The 26963-nt window shown below is 44.3% G+C and overlaps 1 protein-coding gene across 4 annotated transcripts in view; it reads right to left on the reverse strand.

Moving 5' to 3' along the window:
* Nucleotides 1-26963, reverse strand: part of LOC115097331 (COBW domain-containing protein 1-like) — a 158663-nt gene that overhangs the window by 123643 nt on the left and 8057 nt on the right. For all 4 annotated transcript variants that reach the window (XM_029613079.1, XM_029613062.1, XM_029613053.1 and 1 more), the window contains exons 2-4: nt 25030-25156; nt 19029-19115; nt 10083-10179 (exon numbers count right to left, since the gene is read on the reverse strand). In XM_029613079.1, the coding sequence (XP_029468939.1) occupies nt 10083-10179; nt 19029-19115; nt 25030-25144 (299 nt within the window). In that variant the 5' untranslated portion in view covers nt 25145-25156. The remainder of the gene's footprint in view (nt 1-10082; nt 10180-19028; nt 19116-25029; nt 25157-26963) is intronic.

A 26963-nucleotide genomic window follows, 5' to 3' on the forward strand; every position in this document is an offset into this window, starting at 1 on the left:
GTAGCATCACCGCTAACATATCAATACTATGGAATAGGTTCTGATGGCTGATTACAATGCAAGGTTAGATTGGGATGTCAAAACTGAAGACACCTCAATTGTCCAGCTATGGATAAAGCAGCAATGTTGCCACAACTACAACCATACTTGAAAAGATTTATGGGGCAGATACTAGCCCAAGGGGCAGCAACTAAACTGAAAATGCCAACCCAGCATTGCAAGTTGGAGGAATCGCCTTCTTCTCAAGATCTTTACCAAACAAGCTTGTCCCTTAAGGACAGCCACTGAAAGAAATGCAATGTCCCCCCTGACCTGGACCCTCCTTCCTCCAGGAGACTTGCCAGACTGAGGGGTAGCACCTTGGACTTCCCCCAAGTCCTTGCCATCTGAGAAGCTCCTCTCTAAACCAAAGCTGCCCCTTAAGGAAAGCTCCATCAACTCAGACTCAGTTACTGAATCCACTGATCCAAAAAAACCTTGTAGCAGCCACTATGGCAGTTATGCCTCAAGCAGAAAATCTTACCAAGTTAAATCAGCCCAGTTAACTGCTCCCAATCCCAACTGAGTGGAATCATGCATTGTCCTTCCTGCACCTGCTGAACCAGATGCAATTATATAGCTGGAAGCCGCAATCTATTGCCCCTGTCTCAATCCTAAGAAGCATAACACTGCTGGTAAGCAACCTCAAATGAGCTTCAGGAATTACCTATTTCAGAGCAACCAGATCCTGATAATCCTGCAAGGAGGAAAGGATGTTACAGATCTTACAATACTGACCATAATTCTTCCTTGTGGAAGAGATGGAGAATGGCAATACTATCCCTCCACTTCCGGAGAAAGTCTATTCTGCTGTTGGAATTCTTTGAAACAAGGAAGGCGGGGGTGGAAGGGAATTAGAACCAAGAGCTAAGAGAAACAGATAAGTATGGGAGAAGAAATGAGGGAAGCTTGCTGGGCAGACTGGATGGGCCATTTGGTCTTCTTCTGCCGTCATTTCTATGTTTCTATGTTTCTATGTTTCAATAAACAGAGCACTTTCCACTTTTTTATTTTTTTTTTTATTTTGGAGAAATTGCTGGGGGCTTACCTACTAGGGCTTGCATCCTATATGTTAAAATACCGGAAGGCTTCCCTGTAGCCGAGATCACTGCAGATGCCCCTCAGACAGAAAACCCTGTGGCTTGTCCTTTGTTGGTGAAGCCACTGGAAGAATCCACAGAAGTTGGATGCACAGAAGTCAATGGGATAAAACCCCACGGTTTGAATTCTCCAGAGAGGCACAAGAAGGCATTGCTACAGACACCCTCAGACAGAATTCTGCCCCATAGAAATTAACCTTACTGGCTCATGGAAGAGTAGTCACTACAGTTTGAGAACATTCTCCAGATAAATCTACAAAACATATATATTGCAGATCAAAGTCAGAAGCCCCATAACACTGGAGACACTGCAGAATAAAGGGGGAATTACTATCCTCTGACCATTTCTGCAGAGGTAAAGAAAGGAAAAAGCAAATATGGCAGCCATTCTCACGGCAGAATAATGGGGACCAACCAAAGAAGAACAAAGCCTGGCAACCCAGAAAGGCGATAGAAACCACAGTCCCCTTGGGAGAATTTGCTCACACCAAACTCTCCCTTGGGCCTTGCTTCAAAAGCAGTAAAAGCAAATCCTCCACTGATGTTTTCTTTTCTTTTTTTTTTTTTTAATACTCCAAGAACGAATTAAACTGCCTCTGGGGCTGCAAAGAAGAGACCTTAGCACCCCTCAATCCCCCGTGGGTCCAATATAGCCGCAGGTTCTGTGCGCGCCATGTGGGAACAGACAGAAGAGGCTGTAAACTGCCACAATCGTGACTGTAGTCTCCATAGGGGAAGCCATCACAGACACCACTGCTACTGTGGCAACCCTCACAATCACTGGTCTAAACATGTCCCTCAGGGCTAAGGGGAGGAGGCACCAACTGCCTTCACTGCTCTATTGCTATAAAATGGACTTCAGAGCTCCTGAACGAGTCCTCAGCTGCAGACTCGTCTGCAAATGAACTGCCTGCTTTGAAGGCCTTTTGAACTTGCATGCTTAGAGTGCAGCCTTTTCTTGTGTTTTGGTTGTGCGCCTTTGCACTCCCCCACAGCAAAAAACAGCAGATGCCTGAAAAGGAAAATTTCTCCTTGGCTACTCACCAAGGCTCACCCTGACCACCGAACTCTTGAAAAAAAAATGGCCAGGCTCCTGCTGACAGGGTCCCAGTCGCTGAGCACAACTTCTGCTTTAGCCTCTCTTTTTTTTGTTAATGGCTTTTTATCACTACCTCACAAAAACAGCCCAAAATTTAAAAGACAAGCGGTATTAAAAGGATATCCTGAGAGCCTGCAAAGGGATGGGGGAACAAAAGGCAGAGAAACAAAGGGAATCCTCCTGGAAGCCCCTGGTTCTGATCCACTAAACTGAGGGAGGAAGCATAAGGCTGTCACCTCAGGGGTTGATGGTCAACCTTCTTTAATTTAAGTTCAAACTAACCACGAGCAGGTCCCCAGAGGCAGGCAGAGCTCCGAAGTCTCAATGCGTGGATGAGACGATGGTGCAAGGAAGAGGGATTCAGTTTTGTAAGGAACTGGGGAACCTTTTGGGTAGGGGGAGTCTCTTACAAAGGGATAGGCTCCACCTTAACCAGGGTGGAACCAGACTGCTGGCGCCAACCTTTAAAAAGGAGATAGAGCAGCTTTTAAACTAGAACAAAGGGGAAAGCCGACAGTCGCTCAGCAGCGCATGGTTCGGAGGGAGGTACCTTCAAAGGATACCAATGATGCATTAGAATTAGGGCATCCCGACAGTGAGGTTCCAATAATAAGAAAAGTAGTCCAAGTGCCTGTAACTAAAAACTCAGCTGAGCTAAAAAATTCTATCTTATCCCTATCAATTAAAAAGAAGAATGAAAATACAAACAAAAAACAAACTTTGAAATGTTTGTATGCTAATGCCAGAAGTCTAAGAAGTAAGATGGGAGAATTAGAATGTATAGCAGTGAATGATTGAATAACCACCATACGAATCCTCCGTCATAATTTGCTAATAGAAGAATTATTTATGAAAAAACTCTAAACCTTTTGAATCCCAAACAAGGGTAAAAAAGTTTAAAAATCCTTCTGAATATGTGCAGAAATGTGTACAAGCAAGAATATTAAAGACAAAAGGAGGAACGTTTCATATATTATTTGTCATAAATCCCCTCCTGGGGTAATGTGACTATGAATTATAATCATAAACGGACCCCCTCCGTCACATTACCCCAGGAGGGGATTTATGACAAATAATATATGAAACGTTCCTCCTTTTGTCTTTAATATTCTTGCTTGTACACATTTCTGCACATATTCAGAAGGATTTTTAAACTTTTTTACCCTTGTTTGGGATTCAAAAGGTTTAGAGTTTTTTCATAAATAATTCTTCTATTAGCAAATTATGACGGAGGATTCGTATGGTGGTTATTCAATTGATCTTTAGGAATCCCTCTAAAGCATTTTGGTGCTCATTGTGAAGTTTGGTATCTAGCAGTGAATGATGGACAGACTTAATTGGCATCTCAGAGACATGGTGGAAGGAGAATAACCAATGGCACAGTGCTATACCGGGGTACAAATTATATCGCAATGACAGAGAGGAGCACCTGGGAGGTGGTGTGGCGCTTTATGTCCGGGATGGCATAGAGTCCAACAGGATAAACATCCTGCATGAGACTAATTGCACAATTGAATCTTTATGGGTAGAAATCCTTGTGTGTTAGGGAAGACTATAGTGATAGGAGTATACTACCATCCACCTGGTCAAGTTGGTGAGACAGACAGTGAAATGCTAAGATAAATTAGGGAAGCTAACCAAACTGGCAGTGCGGTAATCGCAGTGCGGTAATCGCCATCACTCGTCCTCGCGGCTGGACCCCGACCACCTCTTCGCGGATGAGGACCGCCGACACGAGGGACCCCCCTGAGGCCCGCAGAGATGGCCGAGGCACGTCGAGAACAAGGATCCTTCGGAGGCCTGCCCCGTGGCCCGCCTCCATCAGCGATGTCAGCGGCTAAGCAGGGTAGGCCTTTAAATCCCCTACCTGCTCTTCTGGCGCCGCGCACCGAAGAGGCGCACTAAGGTAGGCCCCTTAGTGCGCCCCTTCGTGCTACCCCTTCGGGCATTGCCAGCTGTTCCTTTTCCCTCATGTTCGCCGGCCACCTCAACCCAAAGGATACCCCTCTACTTACCAACAGTGACCTCACAATCACACACCGGGACAGTACTATAGACTTCATGTATCCTTCCTCCAACCCGGTATCCATCAAGACGATCCGATCTCTCTACGTACAGCTAGCAACCAAACCAAGAACCAGTCAAGTCAACTACCTGAAGACCAAACCCAATACTACAAAGCAGCCTTTAAATCCCCTACCTGCTCTTCCGGCTTCCTCTTTCGCCTTCACTGCCGCCATCGCTCGTCCTCGCGGCCGGACCCCAACCGCCTCTTCGCCGAGGCACGCTGAGAACAAGGATCCTTCGGAGGCCCACCCCGTGGCCCGCCTCCATCAGCGACGTCAGCGGCTGAGCAGGGTAGGCCTTTAAATCCCCTACCTGCTCTTCTGGCGCCACGCACCGAAGGGGCGCACTAAGGTAGGCCCCTTAGTGCGCCCCTTCGTGCTACCCCTTCGGGCATTGCCAGCTGTTCCTTTTCCCTCATGTTCGCCGGCCACCTCGACCCAAAGGATACCCCTCTACTTACCAACAGTGACCTCACAATCACACACCGGGACAGCGCTATAGACTTCATGTATCCTTCCTCCAACCCGGTATCCATCAACACGATCCGATCTCTCTACGTACAGCTAGCAACCGAACCAAGAACCAGTCAAGTCAACTACCTGAAGACCAAACCCAACACTACAAAGCAGCGTCCTCAACATATGGACTCCCTCGTAATGCTAGATACGCCACTGTTTTTAACCCTGAGCTATTGACACACCTATGTTGTTCTTCTTCCATGCACGCACTTCCTAACTCCTTGAACCTTTAGATCAGTCTACAATCTTCAATTCCATTGTGTTCCTGCTATCCCTGTTACCCCCCTCCCCCCCCCCCCCTCTGCTCCCATTTAAAATCAATTTCCTAGCCACCAAGGCTACCATGGCATGGAGCATAGTAAGCCCCCCTCATCTCCCTATCCCAAGTATCAACCACCACCCCCGCAGATCTTCTTACACCACACAACTACCCTCCCCTTTGCAAATCCCTTCTTCCCATTCTCATCTCACCTTTTACTCAATTCCTAGGTCTAACCACCCTAGCTATAATTCTTTTCAATGCCCAATCTCTTACAAAAAAAACCATAATCCTCGACGACTTACTAACTGACAGCAAACCAGACATCCGTGCCGTCATGGAAACCTGGCTTAAGGACTCCGATACGGTCCTCATCAACCAGCTCCCAAACCACACATATGACATATTCTCCACCTCTAGACTCAAAAAAAAGAGGCGGAGGCCTACTCCTCGCTGTCAAAAAAACAAATAAAACTTAAAACCTATAATCATTGAACCCCCAACCAGATTTGAGATTGGGTTATACAAATCCCATGATCTACAAGTCTGCCTCATCTATGTCCCCCCCCGGCCTCATAGAATGTAATCCCTCCCCCCTCATCGAATTCATCTCAGACAATATCAACACTGATAATCCTGCCATTATTCTAGGAGATTTTAACCTTCATGTCGATGTTCCCACGCTCTCCTCTACCTGCGAAGCCCTCCTCAACTCCCTCCATGCCATGGGATACAAACAAATCATCTCTTCACCCACTCACAAGGCAGGGTACACGCTAGACCTGCTTTTCATTAACTCTTGGTTCCTCTCCCCCAACCCCCCCGTCTGCACCCCTGTCCCCTGGTCAGACCACTTCCTTATCAAAACCTTTCTCTCCACAAAGACGCCCGTGTTAAACCACACTGTCCCCAACAATACTATCAACTATAGAAAATCCTGCCCCAGTGAGGATCTCATTGCTGCATTCTCCAGCATCATCCATAAACTTGACTGTACTAATCCCAATGCTGCAATTGAATCATGGAGCAACCTCACCTTGGATATCGCAGATAAACACTGTCCTATCGTTAAACGTGAGCTAAATCCTGCGGCCAAGAACACTAAACCCTGGTACACAACTGATCTGAAACAAAAGAAGAATGATCTCAGACAAAAAGAGAGAGCTTGGCGGAAAGACCCTTCACCACAGAAAACCTCCATCTTCAAATCCACACTCCACAATTACAGATCCTCCACCCTAATTGCCAAACGTGACTATTTCTCTGCAAAAATACATGACTACGTCTACAACCCTAAAGCCCTCTTTTCATATGTATCCACTCTCACTAAGTCTGGTCCCCCACCCGTCCCTGACAGTGAAGCTAAGAACAAAAGTGAACTACTGGCGCATTACTTCCATAACAAAATATCTAACCTTTTGCTCAAATTCCCTCCCGAACCCCAACAATCTGTACAGGACCCTCATCCTATTCCGGCCACCCTCGACTCCCTTGAACTCACTTCTTCCACTGAAATTGCAACCATCCTCAAAAAGATGAAATCTGCCTCCCATCCCTCAGACACCATACCCACAAAAGCCCTACTTATGATTCCCGACACCATAGCTAAACCAGTAGCCAAAATCATCAATAGTTCACTCTCATCAGGCGTTGTTCCTATCCCCCTTAAGTATGCAGTGATTAAACCCCTTCTTAAAAAACCATCCCTAGACTCACAAGACCCAGCTAACTATCGGCCCATCTCCAACCTCCCGTTCATCTCAAAAATCATGGAGAAGGTGGTCAATTCCCAGTTAATGACATACATTGAAGATAACAATATCCTCCACCCTCCCAATTTGGCTTTCGCAAGCACCTTAATACTAAAACTCTGCTACTCTCCCTCTCTGACCACCTCATCAGAGGAATGGACCATGGTCATTGCTTCATCCTTGCACTCTTGGACATCTCAGCTGCATTCGATACCATAAGCCACACCCAACTCCTGTCCTGTCTCACTAGCATTGGCATTTCAGGTGCTGCACTTCGATGGTTCACCTCCTATCTCTCCAACAGACAATACTCTGTTAAGATAGGCAATGCCGAATCTTCCCACCATGCCCTTTCCCAAGGAGTTCCCCAAGGCTCATCCCTCTCATCCACCCTTTTCATCATTTACCTCATCCCCCTCTGCCATCTCCTAACAGATCTAGATCTCAAATTCTATCTCTATGCAGATGATGTTCAAATCATCATGCCCGTCTGTGACACTCTCACCAATGCCCTTGAACACTGGAAGAACTGTCTTGCCTCCATTAACACCCTACTCTCCAATCTTCACCTCGCCCTTAACTCTTCAAAAACAGAACTGCTCATTTCACAACACATTCCACCCAAACCCCACCTTGCGAATGACCCTGCCTTTATCTTTCGCAGCCATGCGCACAAAACCTTGGCGTGCAACTTGACCAGCAGCTGAACCTAAAGAAACATATCAATAAAATCATCAAAGAAGGCTACCACAAACTTAATGTCATGAAAAAACTAAAACCCCTACTGTACCCTACTGACTTCCATACTGTCATCCAAGCCACACTTGCCTCTAAACTGGACTACTGCAATTCACTTCTCCTAGGTCTCCCTTCCACCTCTCTGAAACCGTTACAATTGCTGCAGAACGCAATAGCTCGAACTATATCCAATGCCTGTAAATATGACCACATTACTCCCATCCTCAAAGACCTGCACTGGCTCCCGATCCCTTCCCGTATCATCTACAAAACCCTCACCACAATCCACAAAGCTATATACGATCATAACTCCAATTGGCTTGAGGAACCTTTCCAACCTAAATGCTCGAAGCGACTCACCAGAGCATCGAAGAACGGAACCCTCCATGTACCCGCCCTAAAACATGCTCAACTCTCTTCTACTAGGGAACGAGCTATATCAATAGCTGGACCCATTCACTGGAACTCTTTACCCTCTAATTTACGGCTCAAAACATGTCCCGTCAAATTCCGAACTAACCTGAAGACCTGGCTATTTCAACAAGCCTACCCCCCTACAACTCCAGATTCACCCCGCCTACCTACTTAACATGCCAGATTCCTGCTCTACCCTGTACATATACACTCTTACATACTTACTCCTATAAGTATTATATGCTTTAGTTTTATAAATAATGGTTGTCTTTGATAGGTTCCTGTCATTTCCTTACTAAGTTTTAATTTCCTTTGTATCCCAGTTTAGCCCCCTCCTGTTCATTGTAAATTCCTACTGTTGTTATACTGTAAACCGATATGATGTTGCCATGAATATCAATATAGAAAAGTTTATAAATAAATAAATAAATACCCCAATAGTGACTGGGTAAATGTATCATTGGGACATGCTAGAGAGATAAAGTTCCTGGTTGGAATAAATGACAGCTTTATGGAGCAATTACTTCAGGAACCAACAAGAGAGGGAGCAATTTTAGATCTAATTCTCAATAGAGCACAGGATTTGGTGAGAGAGGTGGTGGGGCCGCTTGGCAATAGTGATCATAATATGATCCAATTTGAATTAATGACTGGAAGGGGGACAGTAAGCAAATCTACGGCTCCCGTGCTAAACTTTCAAAAGGGAAACTTTGATAAAATGAGAAAAATAGTTAGAAAAAAACTGAAAGGAACAACTATGAAGTAAAAAGTGTGCAAGAAGTGTGGTCATTGTTAAAAAATACCATAAGAGCATAAGAAATTGTCATGCTGGGTCAGACCAAGGGTCCATCAAGCCCAGCATCCTGTTTCCAACAGAGGCCAAAACCAGGCCACAAGAACCTGACAATTACCCAAACACTAAGAAGAACCCATGCAACTGATGCAATTAATAGCAGTGGCTATTCCCTAAGTATAACTGATTAATAGCCATTAATGGACTTCTCCTCCAAGAACTTATCCAAACCTTTTTTGAACCCAGCTACACTAACTGCACTAACCACCTCCTCTGGCAACACATTCCAGAGCTTTATTGTGCGTTGAGTGAAAAAGAATTTTCTCCGATTAGTCTTAAATGTGTTACTTGCTAACTTCATGGAATGCCCCCTAGTCCTTCTATTATTCAAATTCTCAGCTGAGGGAGGGACCATAAGTTACCACCACAGGAAAGCAGGGTGAATAATCCTTATCTTTTGTTGGGTTTTTTTTGTTTGTTTAAGCAATCCCCAGTAGGGAGATGAATGTCCACATCTGCTAGAAACGGAGAATACTGGTGAGCTGATGTCACTGCAGAGGTATATATACCGTGATGTCAGCTTTGCTCTGTCTTTACCTGCTGGTAGAGGTGCATAACCCACTGGTTTTGGATTCACCTGTCTCAATGCTAAGAGATTTGCAGTTTTATATGTTCCCTCTTTTGTCTGGCTAAATTCTGTCCAGGAAAAATTGAAACCTGCACACAATTTAGCCAAACAAAGAGGTGGCCCTGGAGCACAGTTAACTCTGTGCTGATTAGCACAGATACTCATCACTGAGTAGCCAAAATTAACCGGTTAACTCTGGCTGGCCAAACAGTAGACCTAAAATTAATTAGACAACTTTGACCGCATCCAACCATTTGAATATCAGCCCCCTGTTGTTTAAATGGCTTTTTCCCGTCATTTTTTACAGGCACCTATGGAAATGTGATTATATTTGTGATTTGATGACAGTATTTGCAAAAACTTTTTCAGAAATACAATATAAAAGGTATAGGTTTCTGCAGCATCCTGCAGAACATCTAGTTTAATGTAGTTAAAGATAAACCTTTCTTTTCTCCTTCCCTCAAACATTACAACAGGCTCTAAAATATCACTTAGAACAACTTTTGAAAGGAGACCAATCTAGCCAGGACTCAAATTCGATGAGAAATATTTCCAGCGGAAAAGAATGTTAAGAAAAAACTACTGCAGCGTGAAAAACATCCAGGAAAAAAAAAAAATAGACCAAAGGGAGAAAATTGCCTCCTGACATTATTCTACATTAGAATTAAGATCTTACTTCACTGAGCAGCAGAGACAGCCATTCCGAAGCTCCAGCCACTCCTCATAGAGCTCTCCGGCCTGACTCACAGCCAAGGACTTCTCCAGAGCACTCCCTAGGACACATTAGGAAGGGTAACTGAGTCAAAGAACTGATACCGTGAGCATGAGAATTCCCCAGCACTGCTTGCTTTCTCATCATTAGCCTCACCCCCTCCACTTCTTTTACAATGACTTCCCTGTAAACAAACATTTTTCAACTTTAGAGATGTCTGTGCAAGAAATATTTTCTTTGCTCTCCCCTTACCCATACCCTCAAGTACAACATCCTTCCTTTATCATGTACTCTGTACATGGCCTCCAGTTTGCTTCGTCATCTTGTCAAGTTCTGAAGGATGCAGCTTCTGTGACACAGTAAGATGCCATTCTCTCCTGATCTTCTCTACTCATGCATCTAGACCATCTTGAAAGTCATTACCCAAAATAAACTGGCTGTCTAAAAACTGCCCTCACTCAATCCAACTAAAAGCACACACGTGGCTCCACAGTGCTCACACTTGTGCCAACACTTAACTGGATTGAGGGGAGATGCTGCTACAGAATTAATTTTCAAATGTACAAGTGCTGTCTTGCAGCAAAAATCTAACCACAGAAAAAGCACAATGAAGATAAAAGTCTCTTCAATAATACACAATACTTTATCTTAAGGAATATTGCATATAATGTAGCAACATCCAAAGTAACCAACACACACAATTCTGAACAGGAAGGGCATGTATGCAAAATTTCTATCACAATTTCAAGTTCCCACCGTGTTCATGTGTCAGTTGGCAAGACTAGCATTATACAAACACTTTTCTTGTTTAATGGAGAATAATTTTTGCAGCAAGAGGGTAAAGCCATGGGTTCAACCATGGCCTTGATTAGAAACTTAGAGGGGAGGAACAGCCTCATGGTTACAGCAGTGGGTTGTGAAAGCAAGTTTGCTTACCGTAAACGGTGTTTCCGCAGATAGCAGGATGAATCAGCCATGCTGTCTTGGGCTATCTTGTTCAGGCCCGGGAGGCGGAGCTTCTCAAAGCTGTTACACAGAGCTTAGCTCTGTGCAGCTGTGCGTGAGTTCCCGCGCTGGAAAGCAGATTCTCCTCAGTCTGTAATATAGCAGCAGGTGAACGTAGCAAGTTCATAAGGCTGTCTGTCCAGGGAGGTGGGTGGGTTCGCATGGCTGATCCATCCTGCTATCTACGGAAACACCGTTTACGGTAAGCAAACTTGCTTTTCCCGTCGATAGCAGGGCTGAATCAGCCATGCTGTCTTGCGAGTCCCAAGCTAACGTCACGCATCCTTTATGTCCCCTCCGTTGCAGAGGAGCGTGACCGTGGAGTGTGGACAGGCAGCCGAAGTGTTCACCTGTGAAGGGTATTGAGTATCGCCTTGCCCACTCTGGCATCGTCAGACGTCTGCTGTGCTATGCAATAGTGCAATGTGAAGGTATGTAGAGATGACCAGGTTGCCGCCTTACATCTATTTATGGGCGGAACATTTTGCAAATGGGCAATGGATGCAGATACTGCTCCTACGTGATGTGCATGAGGGGGCAAAGAAAGATGTAGGCCCCTCTTTTCATAACAAAACTTTATGCATTGTACAATCCAGCTGGATATGGTTCTCTTGGCTACCGGCAAGCCGGGAAAATTAGGATTAAAGATGAGGAAGAGCTGTGAAGGTCTAGCGTCTGACTGAGTTCTGTTTTTGTAGTACGCTAAGGCCCTCTTACAATCCAAAGTGTGTAGCAACTTTTCTCTTTCGTTATGATGTGGTTTTGGACAGAACGTTGGCAGCTCAATAGATTGATTGAGATGAAAGGCAGAAATTACTTTCGGTAGGAAAGATGGATGCGTGCGAAGCACCACCTTGTCATGATAGAATTGTAGATATGGACTGTAATGCACCAATGCTTGAATCTCACTGACTCTGCACGCTGATGTCACTCCTACTAAGAAGACTATTTTCCAGGTAAGGTATTTTGCATGTGAAATGTCCATAGGTTCGAAGGGAGGTAACATGAGTTGTTCCAAGACTGCATTGAGGTCCCAAGGAATCAGCGGTTTAGCCGTGGGGCCCGAAGATGGGAAAGGCCCATCATGAAACGAGAAACCATTGGGTGAGTGGAGATGGATTGACCATTATGCTGTGAATGGAAGGCAGCAATTGCACTTAAATGAACTCTCACAGAAGCTGTCGCAAGTCCCGTTGTGTAAAGTGAGTGCAAATATTCTAAAAGGTGTTCCGGCGGACAATAACGTGGGTCAAATTGGTGAGACTCACACCAGTTTGTGTATCTTTTCCACTTGAAATGGTAATTCTGTCTTGTGGAAGGTTTCCTGGCTGCCAGGATGACATCTTGTACCGAAAAAGATAAACCCATCTCTGTCAGTAATGACCGTTCAATCTCCATGCCGTTAGGTGCAAGGACTTGTGCATAGGATGCTGGAGGGATCCCCTGTCTTGCAACAGGAGATCGTCGCGGTCCTCTAGCGGAATTGGATTGTCTATGGACAGGCAGAGAAGGTAAGTGTACCACGGCTGTCTGGGCCATGCTGGAGCAATTAAAATCAGACTTGCTCTGTCATGTATGCATTTCTGAATTGTTCGAGTCAGAAGAGGAATTGGTGGGAAAGCATATAGCAGGTTTCTTGTCCAAGGTATCAGGAAGGCATCTTGCACTATCCGATGTGGGCTGTTCATCAGTGAACAGAACCTGCCCACTTTTCTGTTGTACTCTGTGGAGAAGAGGTCTATGGCCAGAGTCCCCCAATATGCGAAAATTCTGTCCGCTACTTGTTGGTGCAAGGACCATTCGTGAAGATGAAAGATTCTGCTTAACTGGTCTGCACGGGTGTTGACTATTCCTGGCAGGTACGTCACCTGGAGATGAATGGAATGTTGTGCCGCCCACTCCAGAATTATGATTGCTTCTCTGCAATGGCTCCAGGAACCTGACCCTCCTTGCTTGCTTATATAGAACATGGCTACTTGATTGTCTGTGTATACCATGACTCGTTTGCCCTGCAGATGGGTGAGGCATGTTTGTAAGGCAATCCTTATTGCTCGGAGTTCCAGTAGGAACTGGAAAGTGCTCTCTTTCTGAGACCACCGACCTTGTGTTTCGAGATGATCAAGATGAGCACCCCAACCCTTGTGGGAAGCATCTGTTGTCAGAACCACATTGTGCGGAAGTGTCCTGAAAAGAACTCCCTTGGTTAGTGTTCGTTTCTTCAGCCACCAATCTATATCTGTCAGCATTTCTGGGGTTAAAGAAACACGGTTTGATAAAGGTTGAAGGTGTTGAGCCCATTGCCTCTTTAAACCCCACTGTAGTCTTCGAATATGAAGTTGAGTACTCTGAACTATGTATAAGGCTGCCGACATATGCCCCAGGAGAGTTAGTTCTCTTGACATGCTCTCGGTCTCTGTGTACTTTTGATTTCTTGTAACAACTTCCGGAGGGTGAGTGCCCTGTCCTTTGGAAGAAAGCCTCTGCTCTGATAGGTTACCAGGTGAACATCAATGAATTGAAGGGACTGTGTCGGTGTGAGGTTGGATTTCTTGAAATTGACTACCAGACCTAAGGTCTGAAGACAGTGAATTGTTTGATGTACCTGAGATCGTAGTGTCTGTGGATCCGATGCCACTAGAAGCCAATCGTCCAGATATGGAAAAATTTGGATATGTTGTTTTCTGAGGTGGGCCCCCACCACTGCCATGCATTTTGTGAAAACTCTGGGTGCAGCCGCTAGACCGAAAGGTAAAAACCTTGTATTGGTAATGTCAGCCCTTGCATTGAAAGCATAGGTACTTCCATGACACTGGGTGCATCGGGATGTGGGTACAGGCATCCTTCAGATCTAGGGAGCACATCCAATCGTTCGGTTGAAGAGGAAGAATGGATTTTAAGGATACCATCTTGAATTTTTCTTTTACGAGGTATCTGTTGAGTTCTCATAAGTACAAGATGGGACGTAAACCCTCCGTCTTCTTGGGAATGAGGAAATATGGGAATAAAAACCTTTGTTCCACGAGGAACAGGGTATGTTCTGTATCGCTCGTTGTTTGAGCAGTTGAGTGATCTCCTGTGATAGTTGAAGGTGATCCTTTATAGCATTCCTGGCAGAAGGTAAGGGAAGGAAGGGGCGGAGTGGAAGAAAAATGAAGGTGGTATCCATGATGTATGATATCTAGGATCCAGTGGTCGGATGTGATTTGTGACCATGCTTGGGCGAAAGATTGTATTCTGCCCGCTAAGGCTGTAGGAGGAGGTGGTTGCCCTGCAGAATTCAAAAAGAGGACTGAGGCTTCAACCTTGATGCAGCCGTTTGTCCTTGGGAGCATTGGGTTCTAGGTCTGTCCCGTCTGGTTTGTTGTTGTTGCGAGCCCTGTGGTCGCTGTGGCTGTTGGTATGTGGGTGGCCGGTATTGTGGATATGGGCGAAATTGTTCTCTTTGGAAGGGCTGTCATCGCGTCAGGGCATAATACCACCTGGTGAAGGTGGAGTACAGTGGAGGGCTAACCAAAGATTGAACTGCCACTGACTGTTCTTTCAATTGTGACACAGTTTCCTGTAGTCTATTACCAAACAAATTGTCCCCACGACATGGTAAATTTGCCAATTTGTCGTGGACGTCCTCCCGTATAGCATTTGCTTGGAGCCAGCAAGTCTATGAGCAGCTATTGACGAAGCAGAGATGCGGGAAGACGTCTCAAAAGATTCATATATAGTCCTCAAAAGATGACGCAATCCCCCTTCCACATCTTTTATCGGTTGAGGGAACCCAGAAAGTTCTGTCGAGGTTGGCAGAAGGGTCTTCACTTGTTGCAAACAGTCATATAGGTATTGGACAATATAAAATTGATGTTGCCCAATACGCGCCACAAGCATTGAGGACTGAAAGGACTTTTTTGCAAAATCATCCAGGTATTTATGGTCTTTTCCTGGTGGGTCATTCGAGTGTGACCTTGTCTTCTTAGCCCTTTGTAATGCAGACTCCATCACTATAGATTGGTGTGGTAGCTGCGGAGTTGCATAGAAAGGAGATTGCTTCATCTTATATTTAAGGTCGATTTTTCGAGATACTGGGACAATGTTATCAGGAGTTTCCCAGGACTTCTCCAGGACCGCATCAAGAACCTTGTGAGATGGGAGGCTAGTCGGTTCGCTGGGAAGGTCGAATATTTTAAGGAGACCTAACGTTTCAGACCTAGGATCAGGTATCTTTTGGATTTCCAGATGGCGAGCTGTACCCACTTTTTCAATAAATTTTGGGTATGCCAGGTCTTCTGGCGGTGAGTAAGGCTCTTGATGTTTCTCCTCCGGATAAGACGGATATCCCGTTGAAGATGTCAGGGAAGATGGAATTGATAGTGGTTGCTGAGGCAATCCGATAGGGCATGGTTCTACGGGTTGCTCTGGCGCTGGCTGTGGTGGACCAGGTGAGAGCAGTAAAGGAGTTGTAGGATGCTGAGGTGACGATTCCCCTGAGTGTAAGGAAGATCCATGTGGACTACAACGTGGAGGTTGAGGAACCTGAAAAGAGGCTTGTAGAGAGGTAATAAGCCCAGTTAACAGTGATGAAATTTGAGTAATGGCCTGCTTGGCGACATCTGGCACCTGTGGCGTTTGTCCCATGTCCGGAACCATGTGAGAAATAGGCGGTGGCTCAATGTCTGGATCCTGCACATCTAGTGATATCCTGCCTTGTAATTTCCTTCTCTTATTACGGTTATGTGTACTGGATGATACATCTGAGAACATTTCCAAGGAGGAAGACAAAGAGTGGAAAGAGAGCAAAGAAACATGTAACACCTCTTCCCTGGAGGACTTATGGGATTTTGTTTTTCCATTGTTACCAGATGGTGGTGTCCGAGGTGAAAATTCCTGAGAGTCTGGATGTTCTAAGTGCTTTCTTTTTTGAGAATGCTTCAACCCCAGTACTTCTTCGGCTGAGTGAGCTCCCAGTAATTTAGGGTTAGGTAATCCCCTTTGCCTGGATTTTGATGGATGTCGAACTTTTCCTGGCTGCTGATGAGGCTCAGTCGGTAGATGCCTCGATTTTGGGTTTTTAGATGTATGCGGGTGCCTTGGTTGACTTTCCTGAGTCCAGTCTTGAGGCATCTTTTGTGGTTGCATCGGTCGGAATGGTTGCGCCAGCGCCGGTATGTGCATCGGCTTGGAAAGTTGCGCCAGCTAGTGCGTCCGCTTCTCTGAATGCGCCGACATCGAAGATTGAGTCAAAAGCGCATGGTGCATCGGCGATGCGGGTGCCGTGCCCGACGCATGCTGCAATGGTTTTGAAGCTTTCCTGGAGTCAGACAGACCCTTTCTATGACAGCGGTCCTTGAACCTTTTAACCTCACTCGAGCCCGAGGAGGTAGGCCCCATCAATGCAGCTCTCTGGGTCCTTTCAGCCTGATGCGTTGCCGGTCCCGGCGACAAATGCAACTCCGAAGGAGGGGCATAGGAGCCCCTAGCCAACCTCAACTTCTCTATTCTTTCGGCTCTTTGACGCCGGGCCCTGGGTGACATCTTACCACAATGCCTGCAGGATTCTTGTATGTGGTCTGGGACCAGACACACAGCAGGCTTCATGTCAGTCTGTGACATAATTTTGCCGTAGGCACACGGTTTAAACTCCGATGGCCTGGGCTTCTTATGTCCGTCACTCCGTTCCATTTTCTCTATTTTTAAACCAGATTAAGGAATCTTCTGTTGATCGCTGAGGAGAGATCTGAAGCACGCACGCGGAAAAAACAGACTGAGGAGAATCTGCTTTCCAGCGCGGGAACTCACACACAGCTGCACAGAGCTAAGTTCTGTATAACAGCTTTTAGAAGCTCCGCCTCCCAGGCCTGAACAGACAGCCCAAGACAGCATGGCTGATTCAGCCCTGCTATCGACAGGAAATCAGGGAAGCCAGGGCTCAAATCCCACTGCCATTCCTTGTAACCTTATGCAAGTCACTTTACCCTCCATTACCTCAGGTACAAACACTTAGGGCCTTATTTAAAAATCATTTTTCTCATACTCATAGAATGAGAGAAAAGCCTTGGTAAATCTGGTCCTTAGATTGTAAGCCCTCTGGGGACAGAGAAACACCTTCAGTACCTGAATGTAATCCACTTTGAAGTGCCTGAAAGGCGGAATATAAAATTAATTAGATAAATAAATAAGGAGAAATTTGAACAAACAGATTTAGCAAAGGATTTATAGTCGTAACAGTAAAATGTGAAAGATATATAGAGAACGTTTTTTTAATATGAGATGGTGATGATAGTGAATTCGAAGATTTTTCTTTCCCTTGGGTCAATTCATGTTAAGAAACTCTCTTCATGAATAGCCACTAACAATGTATCCCATTTTTAGACATCCTAATTAAGAAAGGAGAAAGCACCTGTTCTGTGTATTGGAAACCTACAGATAAAAACTCTTTTCTACATTTTATCAGTGTATGTCCTTGCAGATTTACAGAAAATCCCCCAATAAGTCAGTTCTTTAGACATTGTTCAGATATTTTAGAGATTACCACACAAGTATAACTTCTGGAAGAAAGATTTCTTATAGTACCCATACTGTACTGTATAAAATGCATTTAAATATGTTATACAGTGATTGAGAATTGCTGTTGCAGGGATCCAAGAGATAGAAAGAATTCTATCATGTCTTAAAATAGCCCCCATTGAATTATAAAATCTACAAGATAATTTAACATTAGATGGTGCCATAAGAAAGTTTGCTGGTTTTGCATCCCATTTTTTTTTTATCTGCTGCCATGTTTCACATTTAGTAGGGGTTGGAATATATTAAAGATCATATTGTCTCTTTAATGTTGAAAGAACATCAAAGTAGTGAGGCAGGAACCAATGCACGGTATCCACCAATTAATTAGATCTAGGCATGTTTTATTACCTTGTCATTTTAACAGCCGTTTCCCCTGAAATTTAGTTAGAACTGAAGTTCCAATGATACAACACTGCTTGGTGTAGGGATATACTTCTGATCAATTGCAATTTTTGGTTATTGATATAATGCAAGAAGACCACAGAAAAGGATAGAGATTACAGAAATTCTCTCAAGAGGAACAACATTGGATCATCAGGTTAAACAGTGTTCAACCACAGGGTTCAAATGAAGGATGTCAAGAGGCATGCATTACTATGACATTTTTATGATACAAGGTTACTTTCTATTCAGTATGTGCTTCAACTGGATCAGATAAATTAATGAGATAATAGTAAATGTAGTAATAATCAGTAAGCATGTAAAATGCACCAATGAAATAACTGTATATGCACCAATATTCAATGCTGTGGATTGGAAAATAAATTTTTAAACCATTTTTATTGGTTCTTGGCATGCAGACTTCCATCAATCATTTTAAGTTGGGAGAAATTTATGCGGCCATAATGAGAGCACTGATGTGATTATCACGAGACTCAAGAGGTGCTGGTAAAATGTCCCCTGAAGCAGATGATTTAGTGAAACAGATCCCATACTGGAGAATTTTTGGAGCTTCAGAACATTTTGATATTTTACAGTTCTGAAAACCAGTTAAGTATTTATGCATAATGAGCTTGAGAATGCACTGTAGTGCACTTGTGAGCGTTTTATCAGGCTTTCACAACACGTTATAGCAAAGAAAAATATTGATTCAAGTACTTAGTGGAGCATGATTATTAAAATCTGTTAGTGCCTCAGTTTTGATCTGGGACTATACTGAATCATTCTGAGAACTGTGTTTTAGTTACAGATAAATTGTTGTGACATTGCCTTACAATTGTAGTATAGCTGCTTCTGATATCTGTGAAGAATCAGTTGCTTGATTATTGTTTTTTTGTATGATACAGGTCCACAGAGAATAGACAGAAAATCATAGATAATAAAGACTGATCTTAAGAATGTTTTACTTACCTTCACCAAACTCATTTAGAATAACTGCAATCTTTTTGTTGTGCTGTTCTGTCAAAATATAGTTAAGAAGAGTAGTCTTCCCAGCACCTAAAGCAACACAACACTTCTGAAATGCTAACAGTGAAAACATCAAGTGTAAAATCTCATCTGTTGAACTTGATACATAACTCAATGATGACATAATAAGTGCATGTACACATCCACTGAGGTAAATACAAACTGATTCGTTGAAGTTTAAATATTCACAGCAGCTTTTTCCTACTCATTAATAAGGCAAATCCCCAAATCAGTATTTCCCTTGTAAGTCTTGATGCATGAGGAAACAGAAGTCAATCCCTGTACTAATTATCTGTACTCCTATATACATTTTCCAGTTAAAACTTACCAATTAAAAAGAAAAAAATATTTAGAGAGGACAATTCCTTGATCAGCCAAATCTGATCCCTATATCCCAAAAGAGGCTTGTTTTCAGGACAAATAATGTATGCAAATTAACCAGTACATTAGACCAAAAACATTTAAAGACAAACCCAATCAATATGCTGTGGTAAGAGATTTTAATTGACCAGATGTCGGTTGGAGCATTCTGTTTGTGAAATTGGTGAGAAGTAACATGATCATGGACGCCCTTCAAGGGGCACTGCTCAGACAAAAGATAATGGAATCCATAAGGGATTTTTAGGGGTGGGGGTACTTATGAATGGAGAAAGCATCTCTAATGTTTGGGTAGGTGCTCACCTAGGCACCAGTGATCATCAGATGCTATATCAAACCTCCATAACAGCCACGGCAAAGAAGAGTCGCACAAAGCTCAGAAGCACTGGATTTCAAAATTACTGACTTTGGTAAAACAGGTAGGTACCTGAAGGAGCTGCTGACAGCATGAGAGGAGGCAGGTAAAGTGGAAGAACAAAGGACTAAACTAAAAGAAGTTTTAAAATGGCAAAAACATGTTTTACTTTGTTTTAATAAGGTTCGGAAATGTTGTTTATAGCTGCTTTTGGTGTAACCCAGTTGAACTTTGGACAGTGAAGCGTGGGCCCTTGGTCGCTGCAAGAGATTGCACTTCCCACAGGGAGAAGCCCTGCAAGGACATGCAGCGATAGGCTAGCTCCTGAGCAGAGATGGTCACAGAGAAGTTAGTTTTTATTATACTGCAACGTAGATGGTAACCCGAGGAACAGGTAATGATCCCAGCCAGCAGAGGAGATGTCTGGTGGCAATGTTCCGTCTGAGGGCTGCAGCGTAGAGAAGGCAGCTTCACAATCTCACCAGGTCCCAAGAGGGAGATGGGTTCGGTAGTGGTCCGTGATGCGGGGTAGGCCGAGGATCTATGGAGAGAGAGGTGAGACGATGAAGAGACAGAACTGGAGCGGTAGTACTCACTCTGATGCTGGCAGTTGTAGTAGAAGGGAACCCCCCAAGGAGCAGAGTCCGGGACAAAATATTTACCCCCGAGGAGCGGGTACCTTAGGCGTCCTTGTAGGTGGCAGGCAAGCCCAGAGGGTAGATAGGAGCGAAGCAAGGCCCCCGAGGAGCGGGTACCTTAGGCGTCCTTGTTGGTAGTAGATAACCCAGAAGGGTGTAGAGAAGCGAGGCAAGATCCTCGTGGAGCGGGTACCTAAGTCATCCTGGAGCGAGAGTACACAGAGCAGGAGCGTCTGATACTGTAGAGAGATCAGCATGGAGGATTCCTTGCTAACTCGTATTCGGAATCGTGAATGGAGATTAAATACCAGAGCTTATGATGTCATGCAGTGGGGATGCCCCTGAGGATCCTGCCATGACACACGTAAAGGACAGGGCTGCGTGCGCGTGCCCTAGGTGACTCCGGGAGAAAGATGGCAAACGCAATCGCCCCTGCCGGACCGAGGACACCAGAGGGGTCGGTGTGGAGAAGCAGAGGCAGCCATCTTCCCGAAAGGAACTGAATCAGGCAGAAAAAAGGTGAGCAATAGAGGGCACAGCCATCTGTGACCGACGGGCACAAACATTCTTGGTATTTTTATTGGAGAGATACATTGTGCTTATATCTGTGAAAGATTATGGACTATAACCCAGTGGTTCCCAAACCAGTCCTCAGGATACACCTAGCCAAGTTACATTTTCAGGAGATCCACAATGAATATGCATGAGATAGATTTGTGTACAATGGAGGCAGTGCCTGCAAATCTCCCTCTTGAATATTCATTGTTGATATCCTGAAAACCTGGCTGGCTGGGTGTGCTCGGAGGATAGGATTGAAAACCCTGCTATAACCTATGAGCTAATCTCTAATATCAGTATTTTAAATGGATGAATGATGGCCTCCAATTTATCGTAGAATGTTTGGTGTGATAAAAAAGGCCCAGCAAGTTGATGTTTTTGCAAGGGAGGGAGGGACTGACTATTCTGTTTGCTTAATGGAAGAGACAAGAAAAGCAATCACAACATCAAAAGTGAGAGAGGACCAAAAGATAGCTAAAGAAGTAATGTAAGGTGATAAGATTTACCAAGTACATCAACAAAACGACCACCAGAGGTGGAACTGAAAGACTGAAAAAAGATGGGAAGCAATGTGTGGAAAGAAATGAGGAAAAAGCAGACAAAAATTTCTGTTCAGTGTTCACTGAAGAACTTGGAGAAGGATCACAAATTACTGGCATGTGTAATATGGGAGTGGGCTAGATATAGCACCATTTACAAAAAGGGTTTTTTTGTGTGGCATCAGAAAATCTGAACGTGGACAGAATCAAAGGGCTGAATGAGATACATCCTAGGATATTAAGCGAGCTCAGAGAGGTTATGGTGGGTTCAATGAAGAACCTAGTCAATAGATACTTGAAGATGGAAGTGTTTCCACAGAGCTGGTGAAGAGCAGCTGTAGTCCTTTTTCACAAAAGCTCTAACTAGCAGACAGGTGCTTGGAAACCACATGCTAGTTACCCTTACTTCGATAGTGCGAAAATTGATGGATGCTCTACTGAAGCAAAGATAGTGAACTATCTACAATTCAGAGGATTGGAGGATCCGAAAGAGCATGGTTTTACCTGAAGCAGATCATGCCAAACGAATTGGAAGGATTTTTTGATTTGGTGATGAGAGACTTAGATTGAAGGTATGCACTAAATGTGGTTTACTTGGATTTCAGCAAAGCTTCTGATACTGTCTCACACAGGAGACTCATAAAAAAAAAACTGAGCAATCTAGGAATGGGTGCCAAGATGTTAAACTGGATTAGAAATTAGTTACGTGTTAAACAGCATGTATTTGATGGTTATGCACTTTTTTCTTGGGCTTCTGGGCAGGAGTGTTATAAATACGAATAAATGCAAATCCTTCTGATGAGATAAAATGTTTCCGTCTGAGGGTCAACTGAAGGAGACACCCTCAATGAACTGCCTTCAACGCCAGTCCCCCCTGACTGAAGCGACAGCCCAGCGTCCAGGCAGTGCTAGCATAGACTTGCAGAAATCCTTGGCTGTATTGTCCTTATATGGCAAGCAGGAGAAATCGCTAGGCACGTAGAATTCTTTTTCACCGGCACCATACCGTCTCGCTTTCCTTGTGTGCCCAAATAAAAGACGCGCTCAGTTACACTCACGGTATGCTCACGCTTAATAAGTGCTCAGCATGCGCTCAAGTTAGCATTCAGTATACACAAGTCAGCACTCAGAACCAAATAGGTGTTCCGCAAATATAGGCCTCAGCCTTGTATGCACAAGTAGGTGCACGTGTGCGCGTCTTCGTCAATACACAGTCGTGCAAACATGCGTACAAATGCGCAAAAATGCCATCACGGCCTACTACACAGCTCAAAGAAGCAAGTCTGGAAGCGGGGCCTAGCCAGAGACTGCTCAACGCCACCACACCTCACTAAACTCCCCAGAGAAGTGAGAAGGAAGAAAGAAAAGACACAGACCACTCACACTGAAGGAGGAAGATCCAGTAACAAGTATTAGGGAAAATAAAACCTCCCTACTCTCTGCCTTCTGCTCCTTTTGTTTTGTCTTTTTTTTTTTTTATCTGAGCTCAGCCGTTAGCCTTGGCTGAGAGTACAACAGGGTCTCCTGCTACGGGAGGGGGGAGAGGAAGAAAGCCTTCACCGCCAAGCCTCACTTGCCCTTCAACTGCGTCGCCTTTTTAAGTCCATGCTTGAAAAGGCTGCCGGACTAAGGTGCTCAACTGAGGGAGGGCGCCATTAGTATCACCTCAAGAATATAAGCAGTGCGATATCAACTTCTTTTCTTCTTCTTAATCTTCTTATTTTTTACCTCAAGCAATCCAAGTAGGGAAATCCATGTCCACCATCTGCTGGAGATGGAGAATACTGGTGGGCTGAAGTTAAGGCAGGGCTATATATCTGCGACATCAGCTTTTATTCTGTCTCTATCTGCTGGCAGAGATGCATAACCCACTTGTGGACCAATAAAGCAAGAGGGTAGGCTATCTAAGAAAGCCGTTTTAGGCAACAATGCAGATTAGACGCCAAAGATAGTCCAAGTTTGAGCTTTGTATTTGTGCCCACAAATACAAAATACATGTCTCCATTCAAATAAAGCTCAAACTTGGACTACCTTTGGCATCTAATTTGCACTGTTGCCTAACCCACTTGTGGGGTTTGGCCTGCCTGAGTGCAGAGGAACCAGGGGTTAGGAATTATTTGGAACAGAGAACAAAATTGTGAATTTCATAATGCCTTTATATAGATCCATTGTGTAATCGCACCTTGAGTTCCATATGCAGTTCTGACCACCTCATCTTAAAAAAAAAAAAAGACATAGAAAAGTTAGAGAAGGGCAACAAATATGATAAAGGGAATGGAAGAGCTCGCTTATGGAGAAGGAACAGATTACAGAGAAGATATGATTGTGATTTATAAAATCATGATTGGAGAAAAAGTGATGTCACACACGGAGATGGCTGTTTAATCAGTCTGTGCAAACCAGACTATAATGTATAAGTTTTAAACTGTGGGACCCAAGCATTTAAGTTTTCCTCTCTGAAAGGGACGAGATTCATAAAAGTGATAGCATGTCCACTCATTGAAAAACAGAAGAAATTAAAAGTTATTTCAATACAGGAGAGCTGACTGCTAAGCATGTGATGAGAAGCTATGACCCATAAGAGCAGGTCTTTTCAGGCTCTTAATAGTGGGAGCAAAGGGGAAGAGAAATCATGAGCAGTTCTGAAAGAAATAACACGAGCAAAGCTAAAGGCATGGTCCTGGGAACTGAAGGATTTGTCAGTGATAAAAGGTAAAATATTGGAGATGATCTGGAACAGAGGGTGAAAATCACACTGAACAATTGACAGAACTACAAAAGAACATGGAGGCTCTACAGATGACAAATTGTGGAAGAGAGATCTAGAAAACAGGTCCAGACATAACATCAGGGAATCTGGAAGGATCCTACAGGTTCGGCTCTTACCCTTCCCTCTCAATGGTTGTGCAAAAGCAAGATTTGTAATGGCATGTAAGGTTCAATTATATTTTCATGTCCCAAAGAAGAAACTTCATTCCAAAGCAGTCCCTGCTGTGTGGACATACCAGTAAGCACTGAAAGCACAAATGCAGAAAGTCGAAATGCCTTCAGGCATCCAACATGCTTATGTAACATGAATTTGCTTCCAACAGATTGCCTACACACTTTACTTTGTTACCCTGCTACAGCTAGCAGATACCCAAGAAAATCTCTGGCTTTATGTTCATATGCACAACAGGGTTGTCACTAGGATGGCTGGGTTGAGCTGGGGGGGGGGGGGAGAGATAAAAATAGAGCAAAAAAGTCCCCAAGTAATTCTGAATGAAGGCTCATTGTACTGTAGTTAAATAGAGGCTAGATCTGACTGAGTAGAGGTCCAAAACAGCAGGAAAAACTTCTGGACAAAAAATGAAAAATAATCACCAGAAGAGTACAATATTGTAAGCTGCATGGGCACACACTCACACACTGGTTCCAACAGTATGAATGCATCAGTGTGAAGCTCTGAACTGCAGTGCACCTGCTCTGACAATTACCTAAATATCCAGTAATGATAGTGACAGGAATCTTAACAGCCTGCTGGCTAGTTCTCTCTTCTATGGGAATCAGCTCTGGGCAGTCCTCATCATCCTCCACAGAAGCGTCAGACATTGCTGCAGAAAACTAGTAAAAGAAATGCATTTCAGACTGCAGTTAAGGCACAGACTAAACCAAAGCAGAAATTGCAAGTGGATACTTATTAAAACAGTAGGACTCAGTCATGGTACAACTAGAGAATGAGCCCATTACCCCACTAACTCTGGGTTTGAAGCTGAAAATCTCAGAGTGGATGGCAGGTTTCCCCCACCTGACACCCATGAAAGCAGGCACCATCTACTTCTACAGGAGGCCAAATCCTTCAACAATTATTTTACTGTTAACATTCATGCATTTCTGCAAGTTTGTTCTCTTAAAGGGGAACAATGCCAAGAGGGTGGCATAAGTAAAACCACCCAATGAGACCAGCCTCAGAGGCCACTGTTACCCTATGAGGTTTAATGTTAAAGCAATAGTGGAACCAATAACCAGGGCAATGGCAAACTGTTGGGTATGGCAGGGAATAGAGGTATGAAGGGATACAGATAGAGAAGTTACTACTTACCTAATGACTTTGTTTTCCTTAATGCAGACAGTTGGACTCAGGACCAGTGGGTTATGCACCTCTACCAGCAGATGGAGATGGCACAAATTGACGTCACTGTATATATACTCTTGCAGTGACATCAGCCTGCCGGGATTCTCTTCAAAAGCAACTGTGGACAGTGTGGCAAAAAACACGATTAAAAACAGACAAACATTTCTGTACAAATCTAACAAGAAACACTGAACTCAGGCGAGAATGTGTGAATATGAGCCTAGGAACTGGATGAACACTTACCAGTAATCCCCAGGAACATGTGACCACACAGGAGGACCATAACACAATCATTCAGCAGCCAAGGGTGGAAAGCCTAGTCCATCTGTCTACATTAAGGAAAACAGAATTATCAGGTAAGTAGTAATTTCTCCTTTCCTAGCATGTAGCCAGATGGACTCAGAAATAGGGGGATGTACCTAAGCTACTCCAAAATAGGGTGGGAGGCTGCTCGCACGTGCAAAAGCAGCATCCTCCAGGGCCTGCACATCTAGACGATAATACCTGGAAAAGGTGTGTAAGGAGGACCAAGTCACAGCTTGGCAAATGTTGACGGGAGACCACAATCTAAGCTCCGCCCATGACATTGCCTGCGCCCTAACCTGAGTAGGCAACGGCTTTTCAGCAGCCACATATGCGGCTATGACCACCTCCTTAATTCAGCAAGCTACTGTAGCCCATGAAGCTGGTTTGCCCTGTCTTCCTCCACCATGAAGGACAAATAAGCAATTCATCTTTCGTAAAGGTTTACAAACCTCCAGATACCTCATGACATGCCTCTTAACATCCATGGAATGCAACAGGCAATACTCCTCTGCATCTCTTTCCTTATCCAAGGAGGGCAAGGAAATGGATTGATTCAAGTGAAAATCCAAGATCATCTTAGGCAAAAAAAAGGAACAGCCCCACAGCGGCCGAAACGTACAATCCACCAGAAATCCAACACCAGATTAAGACTCCACAAAGGAACCGGTAAGTACAGAGAGGATGAAGATGTTTCACTACCCTGAAGAAGCAGGCCACATCAGGATGAGACAATAAGAATTCACCATTCACCTGGCCCCTGAAACAGGCAAGAGCTGCTACCTGTAACTTCAAGGAATTAAGGGTCAATCTTTTATTCAACCCATCCTGCAAGAATTCCAAAATGAGCGGGATCTTAACTGAATGAGGAAGCGCACTTCGATCTTCACGCCAAGTCTCAAACACACGCCAAACCCGCACATAGGCTAAGGAAATGGAGAACTTTCACGCTCAAAGCAAGGTGGCAATCACTGCAGAATATCCACGCTTCAA

The sequence above is a fragment of the Rhinatrema bivittatum genome, chromosome 1 (assembly GCF_901001135.1).
Source record: "Rhinatrema bivittatum chromosome 1, aRhiBiv1.1, whole genome shotgun sequence".
Lineage (NCBI taxonomy): Eukaryota > Metazoa > Chordata > Amphibia > Gymnophiona > Rhinatrematidae > Rhinatrema > Rhinatrema bivittatum.